Source organism: Nomascus leucogenys, chromosome 12, assembly GCF_006542625.1.
Source record: "Nomascus leucogenys isolate Asia chromosome 12, Asia_NLE_v1, whole genome shotgun sequence".
Lineage (NCBI taxonomy): Eukaryota > Metazoa > Chordata > Mammalia > Primates > Hylobatidae > Nomascus > Nomascus leucogenys.
The window spans coordinates 29,464,123-29,488,504 of record NC_044392.1 but is presented as its reverse complement, the minus strand read 5'-3'; the positions used below and the strand labels follow the sequence as shown (position 1 = coordinate 29,488,504).

At 37.5% G+C, this 24,382-nt stretch overlaps 1 protein-coding gene across 8 annotated transcripts in view; it reads left to right on the top strand.

Annotated features, from left to right (window-relative positions):
* Positions 1-24,382, top strand: part of DNM3 (dynamin 3) — a 600,443-nt gene that overhangs the window by 467,898 nt on the left and 108,163 nt on the right. For all 8 annotated transcript variants that reach the window (XM_012511535.2, XM_030823969.1, XM_003258880.3 and 5 more), the window contains one exon: positions 23,632-23,743. In XM_012511535.2, the coding sequence (XP_012366989.1) occupies positions 23,632-23,743 (112 nt within the window). The remainder of the gene's footprint in view (positions 1-23,631; positions 23,744-24,382) is intronic.

Below are 24,382 nucleotides of genomic sequence, written 5' to 3'. Positions count from 1 at the left end.
TAATTCTGGGCAAAACTCACCCCATCCCGGCCAGGCGCGGTGGCTCACGCCTGTAATCCCAGCACTTTGGGAGGCCGAGGCGGGCGGATCACGAGGTCAGGAGATCAAGACCATCCTGGCTAACACGGTGAAACCCCGTCTCTACTAAAAATACAAAAAATTAGCCAGGCGTAGTGGTGGGCGCCTGTAGTCCCAGCTACTCGGGAGGCTGAGGCAGGAGAATGTCTTGAACCCGGGAGGCGGAGCTTGCAGTGAGCCGAGATTGCGCCACTGCACTCCAGCCTGGCCGACAGAGTGAAACTCCGTCTCAAAAAAAAAAAAAAAAAACTCACCCCATCCCAATCTCACTGAGTGTTAGCAGTGGGGTGCTGCAGAGTCTGAATGAAGGTGGTGGTGGTGGTGGTGATTTCCCTGGGTGGGGCCAGGGGACACAGCATCTTGGGCCCAAGTACATCTTAGGCAACCCTATTCGCAAAGGCCCAAACTTCCCAGATGCATCCAAGACATCTTTTTGAAGCCTCAGACAGAGCAGTAGTATGAAGACCTATTTTTCCATATAATAAAGGCTCATGTAAAACTTTTCAAAATCAGTTCAAGGAACTCACTTTGATATGATTTGACATGAGTTTAAATAACAACAATAATACCAAGAGGTAATAATTTAGAAATAATTTGAAAGCTGAGTTTTGTGGGGAACCATTACATAAAATCATTGGCACCATAATCCTACCACTCTCATTCTTCTGAAATTTTCCTCCACCCTTTTCTGTTTCACAGTACCTTAATGTTGATAAACTAACAGACAGCCCCAACGCAGTCCCAGGCTCTTAGAGCTCACATCTAACTCCCTCTGGGTGTTTGTGGGATAACATGAATCTGCAACTGTCCATATTATTTCACTATTGTTGTTTTTTGGCTTCTTGACCTACGTTATGCCTTCTGGGATAAGATGCTGCTTGTCTTGCATTGATAGTTCCTCAAAGATCTTATTTTTTAGAAATTTTAAAGTGAGTTATATATATATATATATATATAAAATTTAGTCATTAACTCAAATGAAAGATCCCACATAGAGTAATTTTTATACATAGTAAATATGGAAGGAAGAGGCCAAGCTAGCACAGACTGGGCAGCAATTTTTCCTGTCACGTGAAAAGGCATGGCATGGGTGGACCAATGGCCTCTCTATTTATTCCTCCGATTTTAGAAATGCTGAGTTTCAGCAGGCTATTACCATATATTCTGACCTAATAAATGAGACAGACTGAGAATAATTGTGGTTCTCTCTGCTTTCTTCACCAGTTCCTTTTATTCCATTCCACTCCTTTCATTGCTTTGCGCTAAATGAAATCTGGATTGCAACAACAACTTTTTAAAAATGACATTGTAATATTGGCTAATTTGCCTGCTATTGGTTATGCCCAAGTAGACACATGACCTGTGGCTGTTTGGCTTGTCCTCCTATGGGAAAATAGTTTAATGAAGCTAATAAGTTATACTAAAATAAAATAAATTCACATGGCACCCAGCATCACAGCCACAAGCAATATGGTTATTATTTATTACCCTGAGACACCAGCCCCACATCTCCAACTGCCTACTGGGCATTTTCACTGTGAAGGCCTTCTGTCGCTTCCTCTTTAATCCATCTGGAACCAAAACCATCACCCTCCTTTCAAAGACATCCCTCAATATTGGAGTCTTAGGGGGGCAATTAATCATACCAGTTACTTCCCCTGTCTAGTTAAAATTGTTGCTGTTGCTGTTTTTAGAAGCAGTACACAAAAAGCAAACAGATAAGGTATGAAACAAATAGATCCAGATCTGTGGCCAAATGTCTTGCTCATACTTCAACTCCCAGTAATCACAACCACAGCTGAGCAACCGCAGGCCTCTACTAGAGGGCAGAACTCACCAGAACATCTTGGAATAGGAGAGAAATGCCTGTGTCCTGCAGACACATCTTGCTCAATTTCTCCTTTATAGCTCACCAGTCAAATCAGTCAGTCCTCCTCTTTTGAGGGGAAGAAAATGAAGGCTAAGGAAAAGGGGCCAAGAGCTGAAGTCCCTTCAAGAGGCCAAGAGATCAAGTTCCCACTAACTCATCACTCCCTCATTTTCTATTTTTGTTTAGATATTTTCTTTGTTTATGTGACATCAGGTTATTTTAGCATTTGGGGATGAGAAAAAATAGTTAGATATTAAACATCCTATGTTGTGAGAGGTTTCTACCATTTAAATTGTAATCTATTTTCTTTATGACCTTTTTCACCATAAATAAGACCCCCACAGTTATAACCAAAATTCACACTTTCAGCTCATTACTCGTTACTGTGATTAATGCTGACAAGGACCTGGCACCACGGCCACTGGCAGCCAGAGAAGGTCAGGACTAGTGGTGACTCAGCTGACTCTGCAGCTGCACTTACAGTAAATGTGTTTTGCAATGCTCTTATATTTAAAAATATTTTTCTACAAATTTTTAATTTTTATTTAATTTTCTATTCATGTTTTATCATCATTTGCTCTTTGCTATATCAAGAGAAGGAAATGACATAGATCAAATATCAAATCAACTGAGGTCCAAAAAACTCATCCCTTTGGCAATGAATCATGGTACTTTGAGACAAAAGGCAATGGTCAACCTCCAATTTAAATGGTTGTTGCATTGATCTTTGAGGATGCTATAGAAAGATAAGGAAAAAAGCATATATAATATATATAAATATATATATATATATATACACACATGCACACACACACACACACACACACACATATTTTTTGAGACAAGATCTTGCTCTGTTGCCAGGCTGTGGTGCAATGGCACTATCACAGCTCATTTGCAGTCTCTAACTCCTGGGCTCAAGCCATCCTCCTGCCTCAGCCTCCCAAAGTGCTGGGATTACATGAGCCACTATGTCTGACCAAGGAAAAGTATTTTAAATAAATGAGGGATACTAAGCTAATTCAGCCATTGGCGAACACTTTATTCTGTCATGCATTCATTGGAAATTATTTACCAAACACCAGCACTGTGCTTAGATTCTAAGAGGAACATGTCCCCTATTCTCATGGAATTCACAGTATAGCAAGAGAGACTGATAACAAACAGTAATTACTTAATCACAACTGCTAATTACAACTTCTGTGAGAATTTATAATAAAGTGACCTGTCCATTTGGGGAATTCAGGGAATGGTCAAAACTAACACTAGAAGAATGTATAGAAATAGAGTAGGTGAAGGGAGAAGGGGAGATTGTTCCAGGCAGAGTGAACAGCATATGCCAAGACTCTGAGGTAGGGAGAAGCTTTGTGTGTTCATGGAATAGATAGCTGGAGCCTGATGGGCAAGAATCAGGGGCCAGGTCATTTATGATCCTACAGGCCATGTTAGGGTTGCTTTGTCAGTCTTTAATGCAGCAGGGAACCACTGAAGGGGAGTAATGTGGTTTGGTTTGGCTGCAGAATGGAGAGTAGAGAGGAACAAGTGCAGGAGTTAGGTTTTTGTGATACAGATAAGAGGTGATGACATCCTGGACTAGAAAGATGGAATAGAGGAACAACTGGGAGCTATTAACTGGCTGCATTGACAGAACCGACTGATTGGAAATGAGGTAGGGGAGAAAGAGATGTCGTGAATGACACCTAGGCATCTGGCACAAGCATCTCTTTGGAAGAAGCTGCCATTTACTAGTAGGAGGGAACTTTGGGGGAAGAGAAGTTTTGAGAGCACATCCAGATTTCAAAATCTGAGTATCAAGAGAGCAACTGTAGCTCAGAGGAGATGTCTGGCATTTATTAGCAGTCAGTTTATATATAGTATTAAATGCAAGTAGTCTCTTAGTATTTCTCATAGAAAGTTATCTTAGGAAAAAATCCTAGTTGGTAGTAATGTCTGGGTCTTTAAATTTTTCATTAAGTTCCATTTCCTAATATATATTTTTAGGAGTTTCACATTTCTATTCATGAGTGAGATTGGTTTATAGTGATATATTGAAAAGTTTGTTCCTTTTAATACTAGCCCCAGGAGAAGCTCAAGGGGGAAAAAAAGATTCAAGGGTGAAGTAAGCTTGGGAAGTCCTGTATAGCCTATTCATTTCTTGGAGATTTAAAATATGTATTAGACTATTATAATTTCTGAGAGATTCTGAATAAAAGAAGCTTACTCTTAAAATCTAGGGAAAAAGGTATATAAAACTCTCTGAAGCCAGAACTATTGTGGAGAAAATTTTTAAATTTTTTTCCAGTTTATCCTGTAGATACTGGTCAGATGGGATTTTATTATTTTGGTGTTATATTTCCTATACATAACATCCATAATTGATACAAATTTACTATTATAAAAGCATACTTAGAATCTCTTAAGATAATTTAATCTTTTCTCTGTTAACTATATGTCGTCTCATTTCTAATTTTGTTTGTTTTCTCATCTTTTATATTACAGAATTCTGTTTTATTGTCTGATTCATTAAAGAAGAAACTCCTAAATGTAACAATAACATATTTGGTTCTCCATATTAATTCTTGACTTTATAAAATATTATATTCTTCTTTGCTTAGTTTTATAATTTTCCAACTTGTTCAATTTAATTCTGACAATTTATTTTTTGTTTGCTTTTAATAATAAAGCATACATGATTGTGATTTTGTCTCTGAATAGAGTTTTGGCTGCATGTTCTAAGTTTCAATACTGTGTGTAAGGTTGTTTAGTAAACAGTGTGTAATTATACTTTCGAGTTACTATTTGACAAAAATTTGAGTGGAGTTTTAATTTATCTGAAGTGGTTTTGTTGTTCTTTTCTATTTAACTTTTATCATAATTTGTAGTTTTATTGTACTGTTGGGTTTTCTTTAACTGTAGATATGTGAATCAGCAATATTATCTGCAAGGTAAAAGACAATTTATAGTCGTAATTTATTAAATTTATATTATTCACTTCATAGGTTTGATGATCAATTTGTGATAATGTAAGATCTTTGTGTCATTAATTTATTGTGAATAATCTTTGAAGAACTTTGGATGCTGAGAAAATACTGGTGAGAGTAGTCAGTCAACAAATATTAATGAGCACCTACTATATAACGTAAATGCTAGGAATATATTGGTGAACATTTAAAGCTCCATCAATGGACTTGTGTTGTAGTTAGATGAGGCAGCAGATAGTTAACATACCTAATTTTACATACAGATAATTGTTATGATGAAAACGGAATAATGAAAAGAGTAAGAATGGGCGAAGGAGGGCAGGATTTTAGCTAGAGGGGTTAGGGGAGGCTTCTCTAGGGGATATTAGTGGATTATCAATGTGAATGAGACAGAATATCATTTCCAGCAAAAGGATTGGTGCCTGCAAAATCCCAAGGGGGAAACATGCCTGGCATATTTAAGAAACTGCAAATAAAAAGGCCAATGTGGCTGGAGCAGAATGAGCACAGGAAGAATGAAAATGCACATTTGAAATGGAGGAGGAAAATGAGGGGGCAAGAAGTCCAGACCTTTTTCCACTCACCATGAGAAGTGACTGGAGGATTGTAAACAGGGTAGTGATAAAATGTACAATCTCTGTGGCTTCTTTGTGGAGAGTGGAGCAAGAAAAGTGTCAAGAAGATGTCATAAATTGTGATAATCATCCCAATGAGAGAAGATAGCGACTTGGATATGGGAATCTGTAGGTCAGGGGAGAGATCTGAACTAAGCCACCTGTAAATGATATTAAAGGCCACCATATTGGGAAGATTACCACTGGAGAAATTGAGAGTGAAGTAGGCCATGAGAGAGCCCCGGGACACCCCAGAATTTAAAGGCCTATAAGAGGAAGAGGAGACAGAAAGAGATTAAGAAGCTGTAGTCAGTGAGGTAGCAGTGTGGGAGTCAGGCGGGTGTGATATCACAGAAGCCTGGAGGAGAAAGTATTTGAGGACAGAGTGGGAGTGGTCAACAAATGCTGCAGTAAAGCCACGTAATGTGAAAATAGGGAATTGACAATTTGTTTGGGCAAGATGTAGATCACATGACCGTGAAAAGAGCTGTATCTATAGAGTAGCAGGATTATAGCCCTCATTTGGGTGGACTGAGGAAAGAATAAAGAGGGAGAGAATGGAAAAATAATTCAAGATAACTCAAGGAGTTTTGCTATAAAGGCAAATGGAAATGGGGCAGTTATTGGGAGTGGAGAAAGGTCCAGAGAAAGTGTGTGTGTGTGCACACCTGTTTCAGATGGCTGCTTTTAAGGCATGCTAGTATACAATATGAATGATCTAAGCAGTTGAAAGGAAGAAACTGTATAAAAGGAATGAACACAGGATGGAAGTTCATGCGGACCTTAGGAGAGACAGGACCCCATGTCTCAGTTGAAGGTTTGGCCTTCCATTATACAAGATAAAGGCAGAATCTGTGGTTGCAAATGTAGGTAGTCTCATGGATTTGTTGGAAAGAAGATGGATTATTCTTATCTGATTATGTATTTTTTCACTGTGAAGTATGAAGCAAAATTCTCCATTAAGTATGAGTGAAGGGTATGTTAGAGATTTGAGGGAAGAAAATGTTTGTAGTAATAATCATCTGGTAAAGTGAGAAAGCATATTTACTGCAGAATTGTAGTAAGGATGTCTGGAAAGGGTGGGTACCCATTTGATAGTTGTAGTTACAAATCTGAAGAGAGTGCAGTCAGCACAGTTGTATAGTTTTGGTCTTGCATGATTTGGCAATCTGGATACAGGGTCTGAGTAAGAAAGTAATTTGACTGGAGTTTTAACAAAATTGATAATGACATAGGACTATGATGTCAGTCTGAATATGCAGAAAATATAAAACAGGAAGAAATATGAATATATTTTTTGCCAGAATCAGGATTCAGACATCTGAGCAAACTAGAAGGATGGGCCCAGACTAACACAATGAAATATAAGAATACTAAACAAAATTTACTTTTATATTTTAAAAAGACTATATGCATTCAGTATAGGAGAGGCCTGGTTTTATAGGCGGTCACGTGCACAGGACCTAAAGGCAGTGGAAATAATAAATGATAAAAATGTTTGAATTTTGTATATTTTTCTTATATATTTACCTTATGTTTGGCATTGTGTTAAACAAGCTCTTCACATATATAATCTCATTTTTCATTATAATAAGCCTCAAGTTGATATTATAATCCCCATTTTATAGGTAGGTTAACAGATTCAGAAAGGTTGCCTTATGCAGTGTCACATAAGATAATAAATGGCACAAAATGGATTTGAGCAGGTGTTCATGGTCTTTAATATATCCTGAATTTTACTTATCTTACATTAGCAAATATTTATTGTCCAGAAAACAGGCAAAAGTTCCACCAATATCTTTTCTTGCATCTGGAGATTTGTGATCAGCTGCTGGCATCTCAGTTTCTGAAAATCCTTTTAAAATAGAGCAAATGCATAGGAGAGCTAAAAGGATGTTGCGTTAATTAGAAACCTATTCATATGGGAAACGCTTGAAAATATTGGCTGAAGTGTTGGCTTAGAGAATAGAAGACTTCACATACACACACACACACACGTATATTCCTTACATGCAACTATTAAGTTGGTGCAAAAGTATTGCGGTTTTTGCAAAAACTGCCATTACTTTTGCATTAACCTAATATGTGGTTTGTGAAAATGTTTATCAAGTCATGGTTTCATAAATTATACCCATTTTAAATTCACTAGACAAGTTTACTGTTTAAAAAAATGTACAATGCATCTGTTGGAAACATACATTTAAGACCATCCCAAAAAATGACTAATTAACATATGAAAAAAGTTTTCACTTCACTGGCAACCAGAAATTGTAAAATAAAACAGCCATCCAGACATCATGATTGGGCTTTCAGAATAGGAGACGTGAGAAAAGTCATGATAGGTGGTAATGAGGAAGCTGTCCTCCTCACGTAATACATGTGACCAACTGTGCGTGTAGCCTCCCTGGAGGCCAGTTTGGGAATCTGCATTAAATGTCTTAATTAGGTGCAAACCTTGTGACCCAGAAATTCCACTCCTAAAAGTTTATTTTTATCAAATGATTCAATAATTGTGCAAAGGAATTTGTTCAAAGATGATTTTGAAACATTGTTTATAATTGCCAACATTCACTATCTAGGCTCAGATGTTTGAACAGCTGTCATAGGTAAGGGAATTAAACTTTGGATTTTTAACACCCGAAGGTATTCTTATGAAATGTGAATGAAAGTTACACATATAGTCAAAACATGGTCTCATCATGCAGTCCTGTTCTCTTCAGTGTAATGCTATTTTAAAGCCTTTTACCTAAGGCATAAAATTTCTCATACTTTTTTAGCATTGAAGTGACTTATTTCTTTAAACTAAAACACATAGTTCAGCTTGGTTGTAATAGTGGAATTATTCAGAAGCTCATATCTGCATGATTGCAGCTGAAATAGACTAAACAAAAAAATGCAGTCAGTACAAATTGCTGTGGGTTATCTATACAGCTACAGCATGTGGTGAGAACCTGGAAGCTTCATCGACAGAATTTATGAGACTTCCAGTAAATCAGCTCAGTTCAGTGTTTTAGACCTGTATCCAACTCTCCTTGGATGTCTAGACACAGCCTAAGATGAGGCTTCGAAAATGGGTAAAAATGAAGCAGCCAAAGCCACCAGAAGCCTTTGACCCTCTTCTAATGTTTCAACCAGATAATTATTTTCCCTCTCAAGAATTTGGCTATCCTTTAAGAGGAAAAAAAAATTAAGATTTTCCAGTGAAGAGACCCTGAAAGAAAATACTCTGGAGAAAGGTCAATGAGAATGGGCCAAAGCTGAATTCTTCAGATCTATTCAGAGAATGTGGAAAGTCTGCGCCCTCTACTTTCTGTGCCTTCCAGCTGGCCATGCGCTCCCATGACATTTGTCCAGCTCTGCCTTCCCCATACCTTTACATAGTAAAGGAATTCATACTGTGCAGTGGAAAGACCTCCAAATGGAAACCTAATTGGTAGCTAAAAGCTATGGTAGAAAAGTAATTAGATAATCAAAAACTGATGAATTTTGATTCTGTCAAGATAATCCATCACTCTTTCTGCTCTAAAGCAAAGATATAACTTTTGAAAATTTCCAATAATAAACTTTCATGCTTGGAGAATATATTTCTTTTAAATATGTCCCTCTTTTAATTGAAATGACTCATTCTGCTTGTTTTGGTTTATCCTTTTAAACTTTAATATCTTAGGTTTTCTATAAAAAGTTTAGCATCCGGTCAAAAATGAAAAAGGTGGTTTAAAAAATAAGCACTGTCCAAGTTTATTCCATTGTGTTTTCATTCATTTATTGGTCCATTTTCTTATTCATTCAACAAGTGTTTGTTTTATGGAGGCTATAAACCAAGGATTGGAGTAGACTCAGATTATGCCACTTAGTTATGTGATCTTGGGAACACCCTTTACTATCTCTGAATTTCAGTTTCCTCATCTGTGAAACAGCTTTATTACCAACTTTACAGGATTGCTATAAAGAGTAAATGAGATTATTTCTCTTTTAAAATGGTAAAAAGTTAGGCCAGGCGCAGTGGCTCAAACCTGTAATCCCAGCACTTTGGCAGGCCAACACAGGAGGATCGTTTGAGCTCACAAGTTCGAGACCAGCCTAGACAACCTGGCGAAACCCCATTTCTACAAAAAATACAAAAATTAGCCAGGTGTGGTGGTGCAAGGCTGTAGTCCCAGCTACTTGGGAAGCTGAGGTGGAAGGATGGTTTAAGCCTGGAAGGCGGAGGTGGCAGTGAGCCAAGATCGTGCCACTGCACTACAGCCTGGGCAACAGAGCCAGACCTTGTCTCAAAAAAAAAAAAGTAAAGAGAAGTTTCACTTTCCCCCTTCTCTATTTATTATCTATTACTATACCCCAAAAGTCATACACAACAAAGATGGAAATCCTCAAAGACACAGAAAAATAGAGATGTCCGTCAACATTTGCAAGACTGGATTGAAAATCTATCAGTGACCAGTGCATGCTTTGCCCTGATTAAGAAAAATGAGGCCAAACAAGAAGACAATCCAAAGAAGCCTCTACGTTTCTTCACTACATCAACTTGAGAAATGTGGTCACTGTGACAACCAGAAATCCAGACAGGCAACTTTGAACTATAAGGCCAACTCAAAAAATGAATCCAAGTAAGAATTTACAATGGGGAAGTCCATGTAGAAGATGCCTGATGATAAATATTTATTCAAGATAAACATGTGGAGTTCCATCTAATAAACACTTAAATATAACAAAACTGAATACAATTAAAAGAAGAAAAAGATGTGAAAAAATTCAGAAATAATATGTCAGTATTTCTAGATAGATTAGCAAATGTCATGAAGAAAGCAGCAGAAAGTAAAAGCTTCTAAATTCTTCAAGAAGTCAGAGATTATTTTTGTATTCCTGAATTGTATGTGTATATATAAATATATACATATATATATATACAAAAGTGAATTCAAGAATGATTCTAAAAACTGAAAGATAACTGCTGAAAAATATAGAAGCCAAAAAACCAGCTTATTTGTCAACAAAAGAAACAGTCAACAGCATTTAAAAACAGCAAATCGTATCTCAAAATGATAAAACTAAGGCTAAGCACACAGTCATGGCAAGAAATAAACATGATTGAAACTTTCCTAATCAAAGATGATGATTTTCTGATTGAGATTAAAACCAAAACCAAATTATACTGTTGACATTTATAACAGGACTTTTAAAAACGTAAAACAAATGGAAAAAAATGTAAAAGTAAAAGAAGAAACAAAGATAGGTCAGGCAAATGCAAAGAATAAGTGAAAAGACTTTGAAATACTATACAAAAATATTGTATTATATTTTGTATTGTATTATATATAATACAATATTTTTGTAATGAAATCAGAACAAAGAATTTCATTTCTATAAACATATTAAAATGCTCAAAGTCCTTAGTAAGCAAAAGTATTAAAGCATTGCTGGAGAATCACTTTTAAGCTATAAAATTAGCAAACATACTTTAAAGATGACAGTCAATATTTATGGGTATGAGATTCATTACTCAATAAATAGCTATTGAATACCTACTAGTGCTGGTCACTTTGTGAGACCTTGGGGTATAGTGTAATCAAATCAAGTCATCCAAAGATCCCTTTTAATTTATTAGAGGGGTTGGAGCAGAGCCACAGGGCAACATTCAGTTCACTGCCAAGATGGTGCCAGCATTCAGACAAGTCTCTCCACCAAAGCGCTAGTTGAGTGATTCCTTCTGGACCTCTTGGCAGATGATTTTGATTGCAGGCTCAAAGGCCAAATGGACTGTAGCCAAGGCCCTTGGGGAACTGAGTCATTTCTAGGTTTGAACCTGGGAGCAAGCTTGGTGGATCAGCCACCTCGGTGTCATTCTATACTCTCAAAACAACACTCCTATGTCTAGGGCTTCATCAATGTTTCACAAACTCCTACCTGAATCCTGAGGCTCCCAGAAAGAGACTTCTGACTATTCAGGGATGTGGAATTCTTGTTGCTATAGGGGAATATTAGCAGGTGACCTTCTTTCCCACCATCCTGGTGATGTCACACCTCCCTTTCCAATTATAAGGGTCTTCTTTCGTGCTCTTCAGTAAGATATTATCATTTCCTTAATTTAAAAAAAAGCATTTCTATGTATTTTAAAGGCTCTGCTCCTAATGTGAATGGAATCTTTTCCCATTTCCTAAGTTATTGGTAGTACTGAGAAAAGCAATTGATTTGTATATATTCGTCTTGCAGTTAATGTTAGCCTTTTAAACATAGCATCTTGGCCAGGCACAGTGGCTCACATCTGTAATCCTAGCACTTTGTGAGGCCAAGGCAGGCTGATCACCTGAGGTCAGGAGTTCGAGACTAGCCTGGCCAAAAATGTGAAATCCCATCTAGACTAAAGATGCAAAACTTAGCTGGGCCTGGTGGCGTGTTCCTGTAATCACAGCTACTTGGGATGCTGAGGCAGAAAAGTCATTTGAACCTGGGAGGTGGAGGCTCCAGGAAGCTAAGATCATGCCACTGCACTCCAGCCTGGGCAACAGAGCAAAACTCCATCTAAAAAAAAAAAAAAAGCATCTTATTAATTTTGGTAGTGTTTTGTTAAATACTAACACTTGGATTTTTCAGTTCTTCTTGAGTTAATTTTGGTAATTTGTATTTTTAAAGATATTGTTAATTTATTCTAGATTCTTAATTTTTTGCCATAGGGTTGCATATAATATTTTAATTTTTTCAACCTCTTCTATATTTGTGGTTATTATCCTATTGTTTCTCATTTGCAATCTTGTATACTTTTGTTTTCTCCCATTTTCCCCCTTAATTAGGATTGTAAGTGTATTATCTACTGGTAAAGGGAAAATACTTGTGGATGTCCTTAACCTCTGTTATTTTTATATTTCCTATTTCCTTAATTTTGGCTTTAATCTGTGTTAATTCTCTCTGTTGGTTTATTTTATTTTTAAAAAATCATTTTATAATTTATCTAGATGAATAACAACCTTTTTTAAATGATGAGCATATTTAAGGTTATACTTTTTCCTACAGCCTTTACTCCTTTGGATATGAAGTGTTTATATCTTTATTGCTTTCTAAATAATTTTTACTTTTGGTTTCTTCTGTCATACAAGGTTTATCTGGGAGTATGTTTCTCACATTTTTCTTTTATACTTTTTTATTAGAACTTCATATGCCTCAGTTGTATCTTTTCTCATTAATTCCACCTGATTGTACTTTTGATGTACATATTTGTGTCTTTCTAAATCTCAGGGAAAGTTTCTTTTTAAAAAAATTTGTCTTTTATAATTGTTTTTCTCTATCTTCCTTTTCTTTTTTTCTGGAACTCCTCTTGTTCACAAGTTAGATGTTCTGGGTCTTTCCTCCACACCCTCATCATTTCTGTCCTTTTATATTTTTCCACTTCTATTAGATCTTCAAAGTTGCTAATTCTAGTCTCAACACTGATCAGCCTTTCTTGCTATTTATCTACTCAATGTTTTAATTTAAAAATCTGACTTTTTAGTTCTAGGAAGTCTTTTTTAGTGCTGTTCGTGTGCCTCTTCAAGTCCTTATTTTCTTCTGTCTTCTGCTTTCCCCAAAGGTTCTCCTTCATTGATGGACTGCTGTGATTACTTTCCTCATTCTTTCCCTCTCTGACTTTTAGCTTCTTTGGATATCCTTTCATTTTCATTTGTTCATCATGGCACAAGTCCAGCTGCTGGACGCTTTAAGTGGGCTGGTCCCACTAGTGTGGGAAGGCATAGACGTCTCAGTTGTCATGGGCCAGTAATAGGCACTGCTATGGGAGACTCAGGGGAGCCTTCTGCATTAGAGTAGAAAAACTTAGCCCCTCCACACCTTCTTAGGACTAGAGGGTCAGGCCCACTCAAAGGTCCTGCAGTCATCAAAGACAGCTCGACCAAGAATCTGATGTTTGCTGGTTCTTGTCCTAAAGCTAGAAAGTGCCACAACAGATGTCTTGCTCACACCCTGTCTACCTGAGTACCACTCCCAATATCTGCTTGACTTGAGAAAAGGGGACCTGTTTGAACTGAGTAAGAAGTGGAGAGGAAATGGAACACTCCTAAGCCATCATCTTCCCAGAATCCCCAGGGGATATAATGTTGAATATAAAAATGATACATTCCTCGTTCCGTTGGAGTTTATGGGCTAGTTGAGAAGGTAGACATTAATGAAAATAAATAACCAAATATAAAAGCAACAGAGAAAGAAAAAAAGGAAGGACAGAAAGAAGAAAAAGAAAGAAAGAAAAGAAAAAAAAGAAAAAAAAAGAAGGATAAAAAGAAAAACACATGCATAATTCTGAAATCACAACTGTAATGAGTGCTACAAGGGAAAGGTAAATATAATAGAAAGGGGAAAAATGTATGACAGAGGAGCTGGCCTGGTAGGACTGTCAGGGAAGTGATGCCTGATGAAGTGATGACTGAGTTGAAATCCCAAGATAGAGTAGGAATTAACTGTGCAAAGAGAGATGGAAAGACAGTTACAGGCAGAGAGCAGCGTATTCAAAAGCATTGGAAGTAAGCGTGGCACATCTGACACACTGGAGGAACTAAAGAAGGCCAAGGTGGCTGGCACAGAAAGAGCAAAGTGTTCAAAGAAACTGGAGAGGAACGTAATGACTGCCCAGACCCTGAAGGCTTTGTGGGCCATCATAGGGAGTGTGGCCTTTTTCCTAATAGCACATAACCATCGGAGTGTCTTACTTCAGAAGATCATGAGGATTCAGTGCAGATAACAAATTTACTTATTTATTTAATATCAACTTATTTTATTTTATTTTATATGTGCAGGTTTGTTACATGGGTATATCACATGACGCTGAGGTTTGGTGTAAAAATGATCCCATTACCCATGTGGTGAGCATAGTACTCAGTAGGTGGTTTTTCAACCCTTCCTCCATTTTTCCTTCCCCATCTAGTAATCCCCAGTGTCTATTGTTCCCAACTTTGTCTATATGTGCCCAATGTTTAGCTCCCACTTATAAGTGAGAACATGCAGTATTTGGTTTTCTGTTTGTGTATTAGTATTATTAGGATAATGGCCTCCAGCTCCATCCATGTTGTTGCAAAGGACATAACTTTGTTCCTTTTATGGCTGCATAGTATTCCATAGTGTATATGTACCACATTTTCTTTATCCAGTCCACTATTAACAGACACCTAGGTTAATTCAATGTCTTTGCTATTATGAAGAATGCTGCAATGAACATACAAGCACATGTGTCTTTTTGGCAGAACAATTTATTTTCCTTTGGGTATACATACCCAGTAATGGAATCGCTGGGTCAAATGGTAGTTCTGTTTTTAGTTCTTTGAGAAATCTACAAACTGCTTTCCACAGTGGCTAAACTAATTTACATTCCTACCAACAGCATATAAGTGTTCACCTTTCTCCTCAGCCTCACCAACATCTGTTATTTTTTGGCTTTTTAGTAGTAGCCATTCTGACTAGTGTGAGATGGTGCCTCATCATGGTTTTGATTTGCATTACTCTGATGATTAGTAATGTTGAGCATTTTTTCATGTTTTTTTTTTTTGTTGCTTGTATGTCTTCTTTTGATAAGTGTCTGTTCATGTCCTTTGCCTACTTTTTAATGGGGTTATTTGTTTTTCACTTACTGAATTATTTAAGTTCCTTATAAATTCCGGATATTAGACCTTTGTTTGATGCATAATTTGTAAATATTTTCTCCCGTTCTGTAGGTTGTCTGTTTACCCTATTGATAGTTTCTTTTTTGCTGTCTAGAAGATCTTTCGTTTAATTAGGTCCCACTTGTCAATTTTTCTTTTTGTTGTAACTGCTTTTGAGTATTTAGTCATAAATTCTTGCCAAGACCAGTTCCAGGAAGGTATTTTCTAGATTTTCTTCTAAAGTGTCCCACCTACAACCATCTGATCTTTGACAAAGTTGACAAAAATAAGCAATGGGGAAAGGACTCCCTATTCAATAGATGGTACTGGGATAACTGGCTAGCCATATGCAAAAGAATGAAACTGGACATTTACCTATCACCATATAAAAAAACTAACTCAAGATGGATTAAAGACTTAAATGTAAGATCTAAAACTATAAAAATCAGACAGCAAGTTAAAAGAGGCCATGGGATGCTGGGAGACCAATGAGGAGGCTATTGTATAATAACAGTCCAAAAGAGAGGTGATTATAATAATTTAAAGAGGACACTTTTATGTAGTAAAATAGAAGACAGGTGATAAAGAGTGAAATGTGTCCAAAATACCCCTAAAGTATCTGAATTACACCACTAAAATGGGAACATTGGAAGAAGACTAAGTTGTAAATCACCTGTTCAGTTTTTCACGTCAGGGTTCCTTGGCAATACTCAAGAGCAGAAGTCAATAGGCAGTATGACTCTGGGGAAGGTCTAGACCAGAGATATAAACACATGGGCCTTCTGAGTTTAGGTGGAGATGGAGGCTCTTAGGCATAAATGAGCACACCTTTGGAGAGAATAAGGGAGAAGAAAGCTTGTTAATCTTGTATACTGCTAGTGTGTCTAAATTGGACTCTCTTTTCTGGAAAGGTAATTGGGAGTTTGTATTGTTTTAAGAATGATCATAACTTTAGGCTGGGAATGGTGGGTCACTTCTGTAATTCCAGCATTTTAGGAGGTCGAGGCAGGAGGATAGCTTGAGCCCAGGAGTTCATGACCAGCTTGGGCAGCACAGTGAGACCTTGTCTCTACTAAAAATAGAAAAATTAGTTGGGTGTGGTGGCACATGCCTGTAGTCCCAGCTACATGGGGGGCTGAGGTGGAGGGATCACTTGAGCCCAGGAGTTTGAGGCTACAGTGAGCTATGACTATGCCACTGCATTCCAGCTCAGGCAAAAAAAGAGACATCCTGTCTCTAACAAAAAACAAAAACAAAAAAAACTTTAGATCCTGTAACTCTATTTATAGGAATCCATATTCAGAAAATAATAGTAGTAAATGTGACAAATGCTCATGGATGAAAATATTTATTTAAGTATTATTTATGATAGCAAAACAAAAAGGAAAGTTATTTAATTATCTAATGTTAGAAGGTTAAATCATCATACATTTATATGAATGAATATTATGGTACTATAACCTGACATTTATAAAAATATAATGGTATAAGTAAATGACCATGATATAACAGTAAGTGAAAAAGCACGACACAAGATAATAGAGAACTAGAGAGGGATGGAGGGTTGGAGGGAGAGAAATAGAACCTCAACTATCTGAAAAATAGGTACAATGAAAGGGTATAAGAAAATAAGGTTATGGTCCCGTTCCAAGATGACCAAATAGTAACAGCTCTGGTCTGCAGCTCCCAGTATGATCTACTCAGAAGATGGGTGATATCTGCATTTCCAACTGAAGTACCTGGTTCATCTCACTGGGACTGGTTGGACAGTGGGTGCAGCCCACAGAGGACAAGCCGAAGCAGGGCAGGGCATCACCTCACCTGGGGTTGGGGGATTTCCCTTTCCTAGCCAAGGGAAGCCATGACAGACTGTACCTGGAAAAATGGGACATTCCCGCCTAAATACTGTGCTTTTCCAACAGTCTTAGCAAATGGCACACCAGGAGATTATATCCCGCGCCTGGCTCAGCAGTTCCCACATCCACGGAGCCTTGCTCACTGCTAGTACAGCAGTCTGAGATCGACTTGCCAGGCAGCAGCCTGTCAGGGGGAGGGGCGTCTCCCATTGCTGAAGCTTGAGTAGGTAAACAAAGCAGCCAGGAAGCTCGAACTGGGTGCAGCCCACTGCAGCTCAGCAAGGCCTGCTACCTCTATTGACTCCACATCTGGGGACAGGGCATAGCTCAACAAAAGGCAGCAGAAACTTCTATAGACTTAAATGTCCCTGTCTGACAGCTCTGAAGAGAGCAGTGGTTTTCCCAGCATGATGTTTGAGCTCTGAGAATGGACAGACTGCCTCCTCAAGTGGGTCGATGACCCCCGTGTAGCCTAACTGGGAGACACCTCCCAGTAGAGGCCGACTGACACCTCATACAGGCAGGTGCCCCTCTAGGATGAAGATTCCAGAGGAAGGATCAGGCAGCGATATTTGCTGTTCTGCAATATTTCCTGTTCTGCAGCCTCTGCCGGGTGATACCAAAGCAAACAGAGTCTGGAGTGGACCTCCAGCAAACTCCAACAGACCTGCACCTGAGGGACCTGACTGTTAGAAGGAAAACTAACAAACAGAAAGGAATAGCATCAACATCAACAAAAAGGACATCCACACCAAAACCCCGACTGTAGGTCACCAACATCAAAGACCAAAGGTAGTTAAAACCACAAAGCTGGGGAAAAACCAGAGCAGAAAAGCTGAAAATTCTAAAAACCAGAGTGCCTTTTCTCCTCCAGAGGATCACAGCTCATCGCCAGCAATGGAACAAAGCTGGACGGAGAATGACTTTGATGAGTTGACAGAAGTAGGCCTCAGAAGGTCGGTAATAACAAACTTCTCCGAGCAAAAGGAGCATGTTCTAACCCATTGCAAGGAAGCTAAAAACCTTGAAAAAAGGTTAGATGAATGGCTAACTAGAATAAACAGTGTAGAGAAGACCTTAAATGACCTGATGGAGCTGAAAAACATGGCACAAGAACTATGTGATGTATGCACAAGCTTCAGTAGCCAAATCAATCAAGTGGAAGAAAGGGTAACAGTGATGGAAGATCAAATTAATGAAATAAAGTGAGAAGAGAATTTCAGAGAAAAAAGAGTAAAAAGAAACGAACAAAGCCTCAAAGAAATATAGGACTATGTGAAAAGACCAAATCTACGTTTGATTGGTGTACCTGAAAGTGATGGGGAGAATGGAATCAGGTTGGAAAACACTCTTCAGGCTATCATCCAGGAGAACTTCCCCAACCTAGCAAGGGAGGCCAACTTTCAAATTCAGGAAATACAGAGAACACCACAAAGATACTCCTCGAGAAGAGCAACCCCAAGACACGTAACTGTCAGATTTACCAAAGCTGAAATGAAGGAAAAAATGTTAAGGGCAGCCAGAGAGAAAGGTCGGGTTACCCACAAAGGGAAGCATATCAGACTAACAGTGGATCTCTCAGCAGAAACCCTACAAGCCAGAAGAGAGTGGGGGCCAATATTCAACATTGTTAAAGAAAAGAATTTTCAACCCAGAATTTCATATCCAGCCAAACTAAGCTTCATAAGTGAAGGAGAAATAAAATCCTTTACAGACAAGCAAATGCTGAGAGAGTTTGTCACCAACAGGCATGCCTTATAAGAGCTCCTGAAGGAAGCACTAAACATGGAAAGCAACAACCGGTACCAGACATTGCAAAAACATGCCAAATTGTAAAAACCATCAATGCTAGGAAGAAACTGCATCAACTAACCAGCAAAATAACCAGCTAACATCATAATGTCAGCATCAGAGTCACACATAACAATATTAACCTTAAATGTGAATGGGCTACATATCCCAATTAAAAGACACAGACTGGCAAATTGGATAAAGAGTCAAGACCCATCAGTGTGCTGTATTCAGGAGGCCCATCTCACATGCAGAGACACACATAGGCTCAAAATAAAGGGATGGAGGAAGATCTACCATGCAAATGGAAAGCAAAAAAAAAAAGCAGGGGTTGCAATCCTAGTCTCTGATAAAACAGACTTTAAACCAACAAAGATCAAAAGAGACAAAGAAGGCCATTACATAATGGTAAAGGGATCAGTTCAACAAATAGAGCTAACTATCGTAAATATATATGCACCCAATATAGGAGCAGCCAGATTCATAAAGCAAGTCCTTAGAGACCTACAAAGAGACTTAGACTCCCACACAATAATAATGGGAGACTTTAACACCGCACTGTCAATATTAGACAGATCAACAAGACAGAAGGTTAACAAGGATATCCAGGAATTGAACTCAGCTCTGCACCAAGCAGATCTCATGGACATCTACAGAACTCTCCACCCCAAATCAACAGAATACACATTCTTCTCATCACCACATCACACTTATTCCAAAATTGACTACATAGTTGGAAGTAAAGCACTCCTCAGCAAATGTAAAAGAACAGAAATCACAAAAAACTGTCTCTCAGACCACAGTGCAATCAAACTGGAACTCAAGATTAAGAAACTCACTCAAAACCACACAACTACATGAAAGTGAACAACCTGCTCCTGAATGACTACTGGTTAAATAACGAAATTAAGGCAGAAATAAAGATATTCTTTGAAACCAATGAGAACAAAGAAAAAACATACCAGAATCTCTGGAACACATTTAAAGCAGTGTGTAGAGGGAAATTTATAGCACTAAATGCCCACAAGAGAAATCAGGAAAGTTCTAAAATTGACACCCTAACATCACAATTAAAAGAACTAGAGAAGCAAAAGCAAAGAAATTCAAAAGCTAGCAGAAGGCAAGAAATAACTAAAATCAGATCAGAACTGAAGGAGATAGAGACACAAATAACCTTCAAAAAAATCAGTGAATCCAGGAGCTGGTTTTTTGAAAAGATCAACAAAATTGATAGACTGCTAGCAAGACTAATAAAGAAGAAAAGAGAGGAGAATCAAATAGACACAATAAAAAAATGACAAAGGGGATATCATTGCTGCTCCCACATAAATACAAACTACCATCAGAGAATACTTTAAACAACTCTACACAAATAAACTAGAAAATCTAGAAGAAATGGATACATTCCTGGACACATACACCCTCTTAAGACTAAACCAGGAAGAAGTTGAATCTCTGAATATACCAATAACAGGCTCTGAAATTGAGGCAATAATTAATAGCTTACCAAGCAAAAAAATTCCAGGGCCAGACAGATTCACAGCCAAATTCTACCAGTGGTACAGGAACTGGTACCATTGCTTCTGAAACTATTCCAATCAATAGAAAAAGAGGGGATCCTCCCTAACTCATATTATGAGTACATATCATCCTAATACCAAAGCCTGGCAGAAACACACACAAAAAAAGAGAATTTTAGACCAATATCCCTGATGAACATCTGTGCGAAAATCCTCAATAAAATACTGGCAAACTGAATCCAGCAGCACATCAAAAAGCTTATCCACCATGATCAAATTGGCTTCACCATGGGATGCAAGGCTGGTTCAACATACACAAATCAATAAACATAATTCATCACATAAACAGAACCAAAGACAAAAACCACATGATTATCTCAATAGATGCAGAAAAGGCCTTTGATAAAATTCAATAGCCCTTCACACTAAAAACTCTCAATTAACTAGGTATTGATGGAATGTATCTCAAAATAATAAGAGCTATTTATGACAAACCCACAGCCAGTATCATAGTGAATGGGCAAAAACTAGAAGCATTCCCTTTGAAAACTGGCACAAGACAGGGATGCCCTCTCTCACCACTCCTATTCAACATAGTGTTGGAAGTTCTGGCCAGGGCAATCAGGCAAGAGAAAGAAATAAAGGGTATTCAGTTAGGAAAAGAGGAAGTCAAATTGTCCCTGTTTGTAGATGACATGATTGTATATTTAGAAAACCCCATCATCTCAGCCTAAAATCTCCTTAAGCTGATAAGCAACTTCAGCAAAGTCTCAGGATACAAAATCAATGTGCAAAAATCACAAGCATTCTTATACACCAGTAACAGACAAACAGCCAAATCATGAGTGAACTCCCATTCACAATTGCTGCAAAGAGAATAAAATACCTAGGAATCCACCTTATAAGGGATGTGAAGGACCTCTTCAAGGAGAACTACAAACCACTGCTCAATGAAATAAAAGAGGATACAAACAAATGGAAGAACATTCCATGCTCATGGATAGGAAGAATCAATATTGTGAAAATGGCCATACTGCCCAATGTAATTTATAGATTCAATGCCATCCCCATCAAGCTAACAATGACTTTCTTCACAGAATTGGAAAAAAACACTTTAAAGTTCACATGGAACCAAAAGAGAGCCCACATTGCCAAGACAATCCTAAGCCAAAAGAACAAAGCTGGAGGCATCATGATACCTGACTTCAAACTATACTACAAGGCTATAGTAACCAAAACAGCATGGTACTGGTACCAAAGCAGAGATATAGACCAATGGAACCAAACAGAAGCCTCAGCAATAACAACGCACATCTACAGCCATCTCTTTGACAAACCTGACAAAAACAAGCAATGGGGAAAGGATTCCCTATTTAATAAATGGTGCTGAGAAAACTGGCTAGCCATATGTAGAAAGCTGAAACTGGATCCCTTCCTTACACCTTATACAAAAATTAATTCAAAATTGAATAAATACTTAAATGTTAGACCTAAAACCATAAAAACCCTAGAAGAAAACCTAGGCAATACCATTCAGGACATAGGCATGGGCAAGGACTTCATGTCTAAAACACCAAAAGCAATGGCAACAAAAGCCAAAATTGACAAATGGGATCTAATTAAACTAAAGAGCTTCTGCACAGCAAAAGAAACTACCATCAGAGTGAACAGGCAACCTACAGAATGGGAGAAAAATTTTGCAATCTACCCATTTGACAAAGGGCTAATATCCAGAATCTACAAAGAACTTCAACAAATTTACCAGAAAAAAAAACAACCCCATCAAAAAGTGGGCAAAGCATATGAACAGATACTTCTGAAAAGAAGACATTTATGCAGACACATGAAAAAATACTCATCATCACTGGTCATCAGAGAAATGCAAATCAAAAACCACAATGAGACACCATCTTATACCAGTTAGAATGGCGATCAATAAAGTCAGGAAACAACAGATGCTGGAGAGGATGTGGAGAAATAGGAATGCTTTTACACTGTTGGTGGGAGTGTAAACTAGTTCAACCACTGTGGAAGACAGTGTGGCGATTCCTCAAGGATCTAGAACTAGAAATACCATTTGACCCAGTGATCCCATTACTGAGTATATACCCAAAGATCATAAATCATGCTACTATAAAGACACATGCACATGTACGTTTATTGCAGCACTGTTCACAATAGCAAAGACTTAGATCTGACCCAAATATCCATCAATGATAGACTGGATTAAGAAAATGTGTCACATGTACACCATGGAATACTATGCAGCCATAAAAAAGGATGAGTTCATGTCGTTTGCAAGGACATGCATGAAGCTGGAAACCATCATTCTGAGCAAATTATCACAAGGACAGAAAACCAAACACCGCATGTTCTCACTCATAGGTGGGAACTGAACAATGGAATACTTGGACACAGGGCGGGGAACATCACACACCAGGGCCTGTCATAGGGTGGGGGCTGGGGGAGGGATAGCATGAGGAGAAATACCTAATGTAAATGATGAGTTAATGGGTGCAGCAAACCAACATGGCACATGTATACCCATGTAACAAACCATGCTGTACACATGTACCCTAGAACTTAAAGTATAATAATAATAATACAAATCTTAAATAAAAAAAAGAAAAGAAGGTTTTCTCTAGGCTGTGGAAACTGGATGATTGTTACCATTTTAATTCTTTTCTCTACTTTCCAAGTATTTAAAAATGGGCATGTATTGCACAGTATGTGTTATCAGGAAAAGAAATATAAAAGGAAAATACTATCCCAATCATAAATATGTACTTCACTGGCATCTCACCCTATTAAACACTGGTTATCAGTCTTTCCTTTTCACAATTTAATGAGCATTTCTGTTTTGCATCTGGCAGTGTCTTTTAGGTTTGTAAGATTATTGCCGTGCATCTTAAAGTTTTATGAGCTATTTAGTCATTTAGACTCGTAAAAATATCTTCAGAGAATTGATCTAGCTGCTGAGCAATAGCGATTCCCTCCCCACAGCATAAGTTCCAATCAGTTCACACCCAGTGTATAATATTGAATACATTTGTATTTACTTTTTAATTTTGTAGCAGTACAGATGACTCTGAGCTTTGTAATGTGATTTTTTAAAAAAAATTGTATTGTAAATACATGTAGAAATTCAGTAATTATTTTAAAGTATGAGTTGTTTTTGTTTTCCTCCAGTGACTGTCAGAAACTGTCCATTTGGATTGTCACTTATATCATCATCATCTACAGCAACATAAAATGACTTTGAATTTGGTTCAAACTAAAAGCATGATTTTTTTTTTAACTCCAGGAATGTATACAAAGACTATCGCTTCCTTGAGCTGGCATGTGATTCCCAGGAGGATGTCGACAGCTGGAAGGCATCTCTACTAAGAGCTGGGGTCTATCCTGACAAGTCTGTAGTAAGTTGGATATATCTCTTATTTTAAAATTATTATTAGCTATGCTTAAGAAAATATTAATCCTACATACCATAGGCTGGAGAAACTAATTTTCTTACTGACTTAATTAATTTGTTACACTTTTAACTGATACTTCGTTTACTCTTTTTATATTTTTTAACAATGCTTTTTCTCTATTAAATTTCTATTTGAAGAAGTTAGTCAGTATATTTGTTAAAGAAAATGTCCTACTTAGCCATAAAACATATATGCAATCTCAGCCCAAGACAAAGTTTTTTGTTTTATTTCAAAATTTCATTTTTCTCTATATGCTATTTCATACTTACCATGGTATTAATACAATCAGTATATCATCAATCATAACACCAACATTTTGACTTGCTTAAAATATACTCATTTTAATAAAAATCTATCCCCTTTCATTATGTCTATATTCCCTGTATCCATAAGTATATCTGTGTGCAAACTCTGTTTAATGTCCTCATGAGTGTGAAAGAACAAAAAGAAATATATTGCTATTTCCACTTATCTTTATTAATATGCTTCACGTGTCTTTAAGACACTTCTCTCATTCAAGTTAATAAACAGACCTTTTCTTTGTGTTCTTTGGAAAATGTAATATTACACAGACTAGTCTAA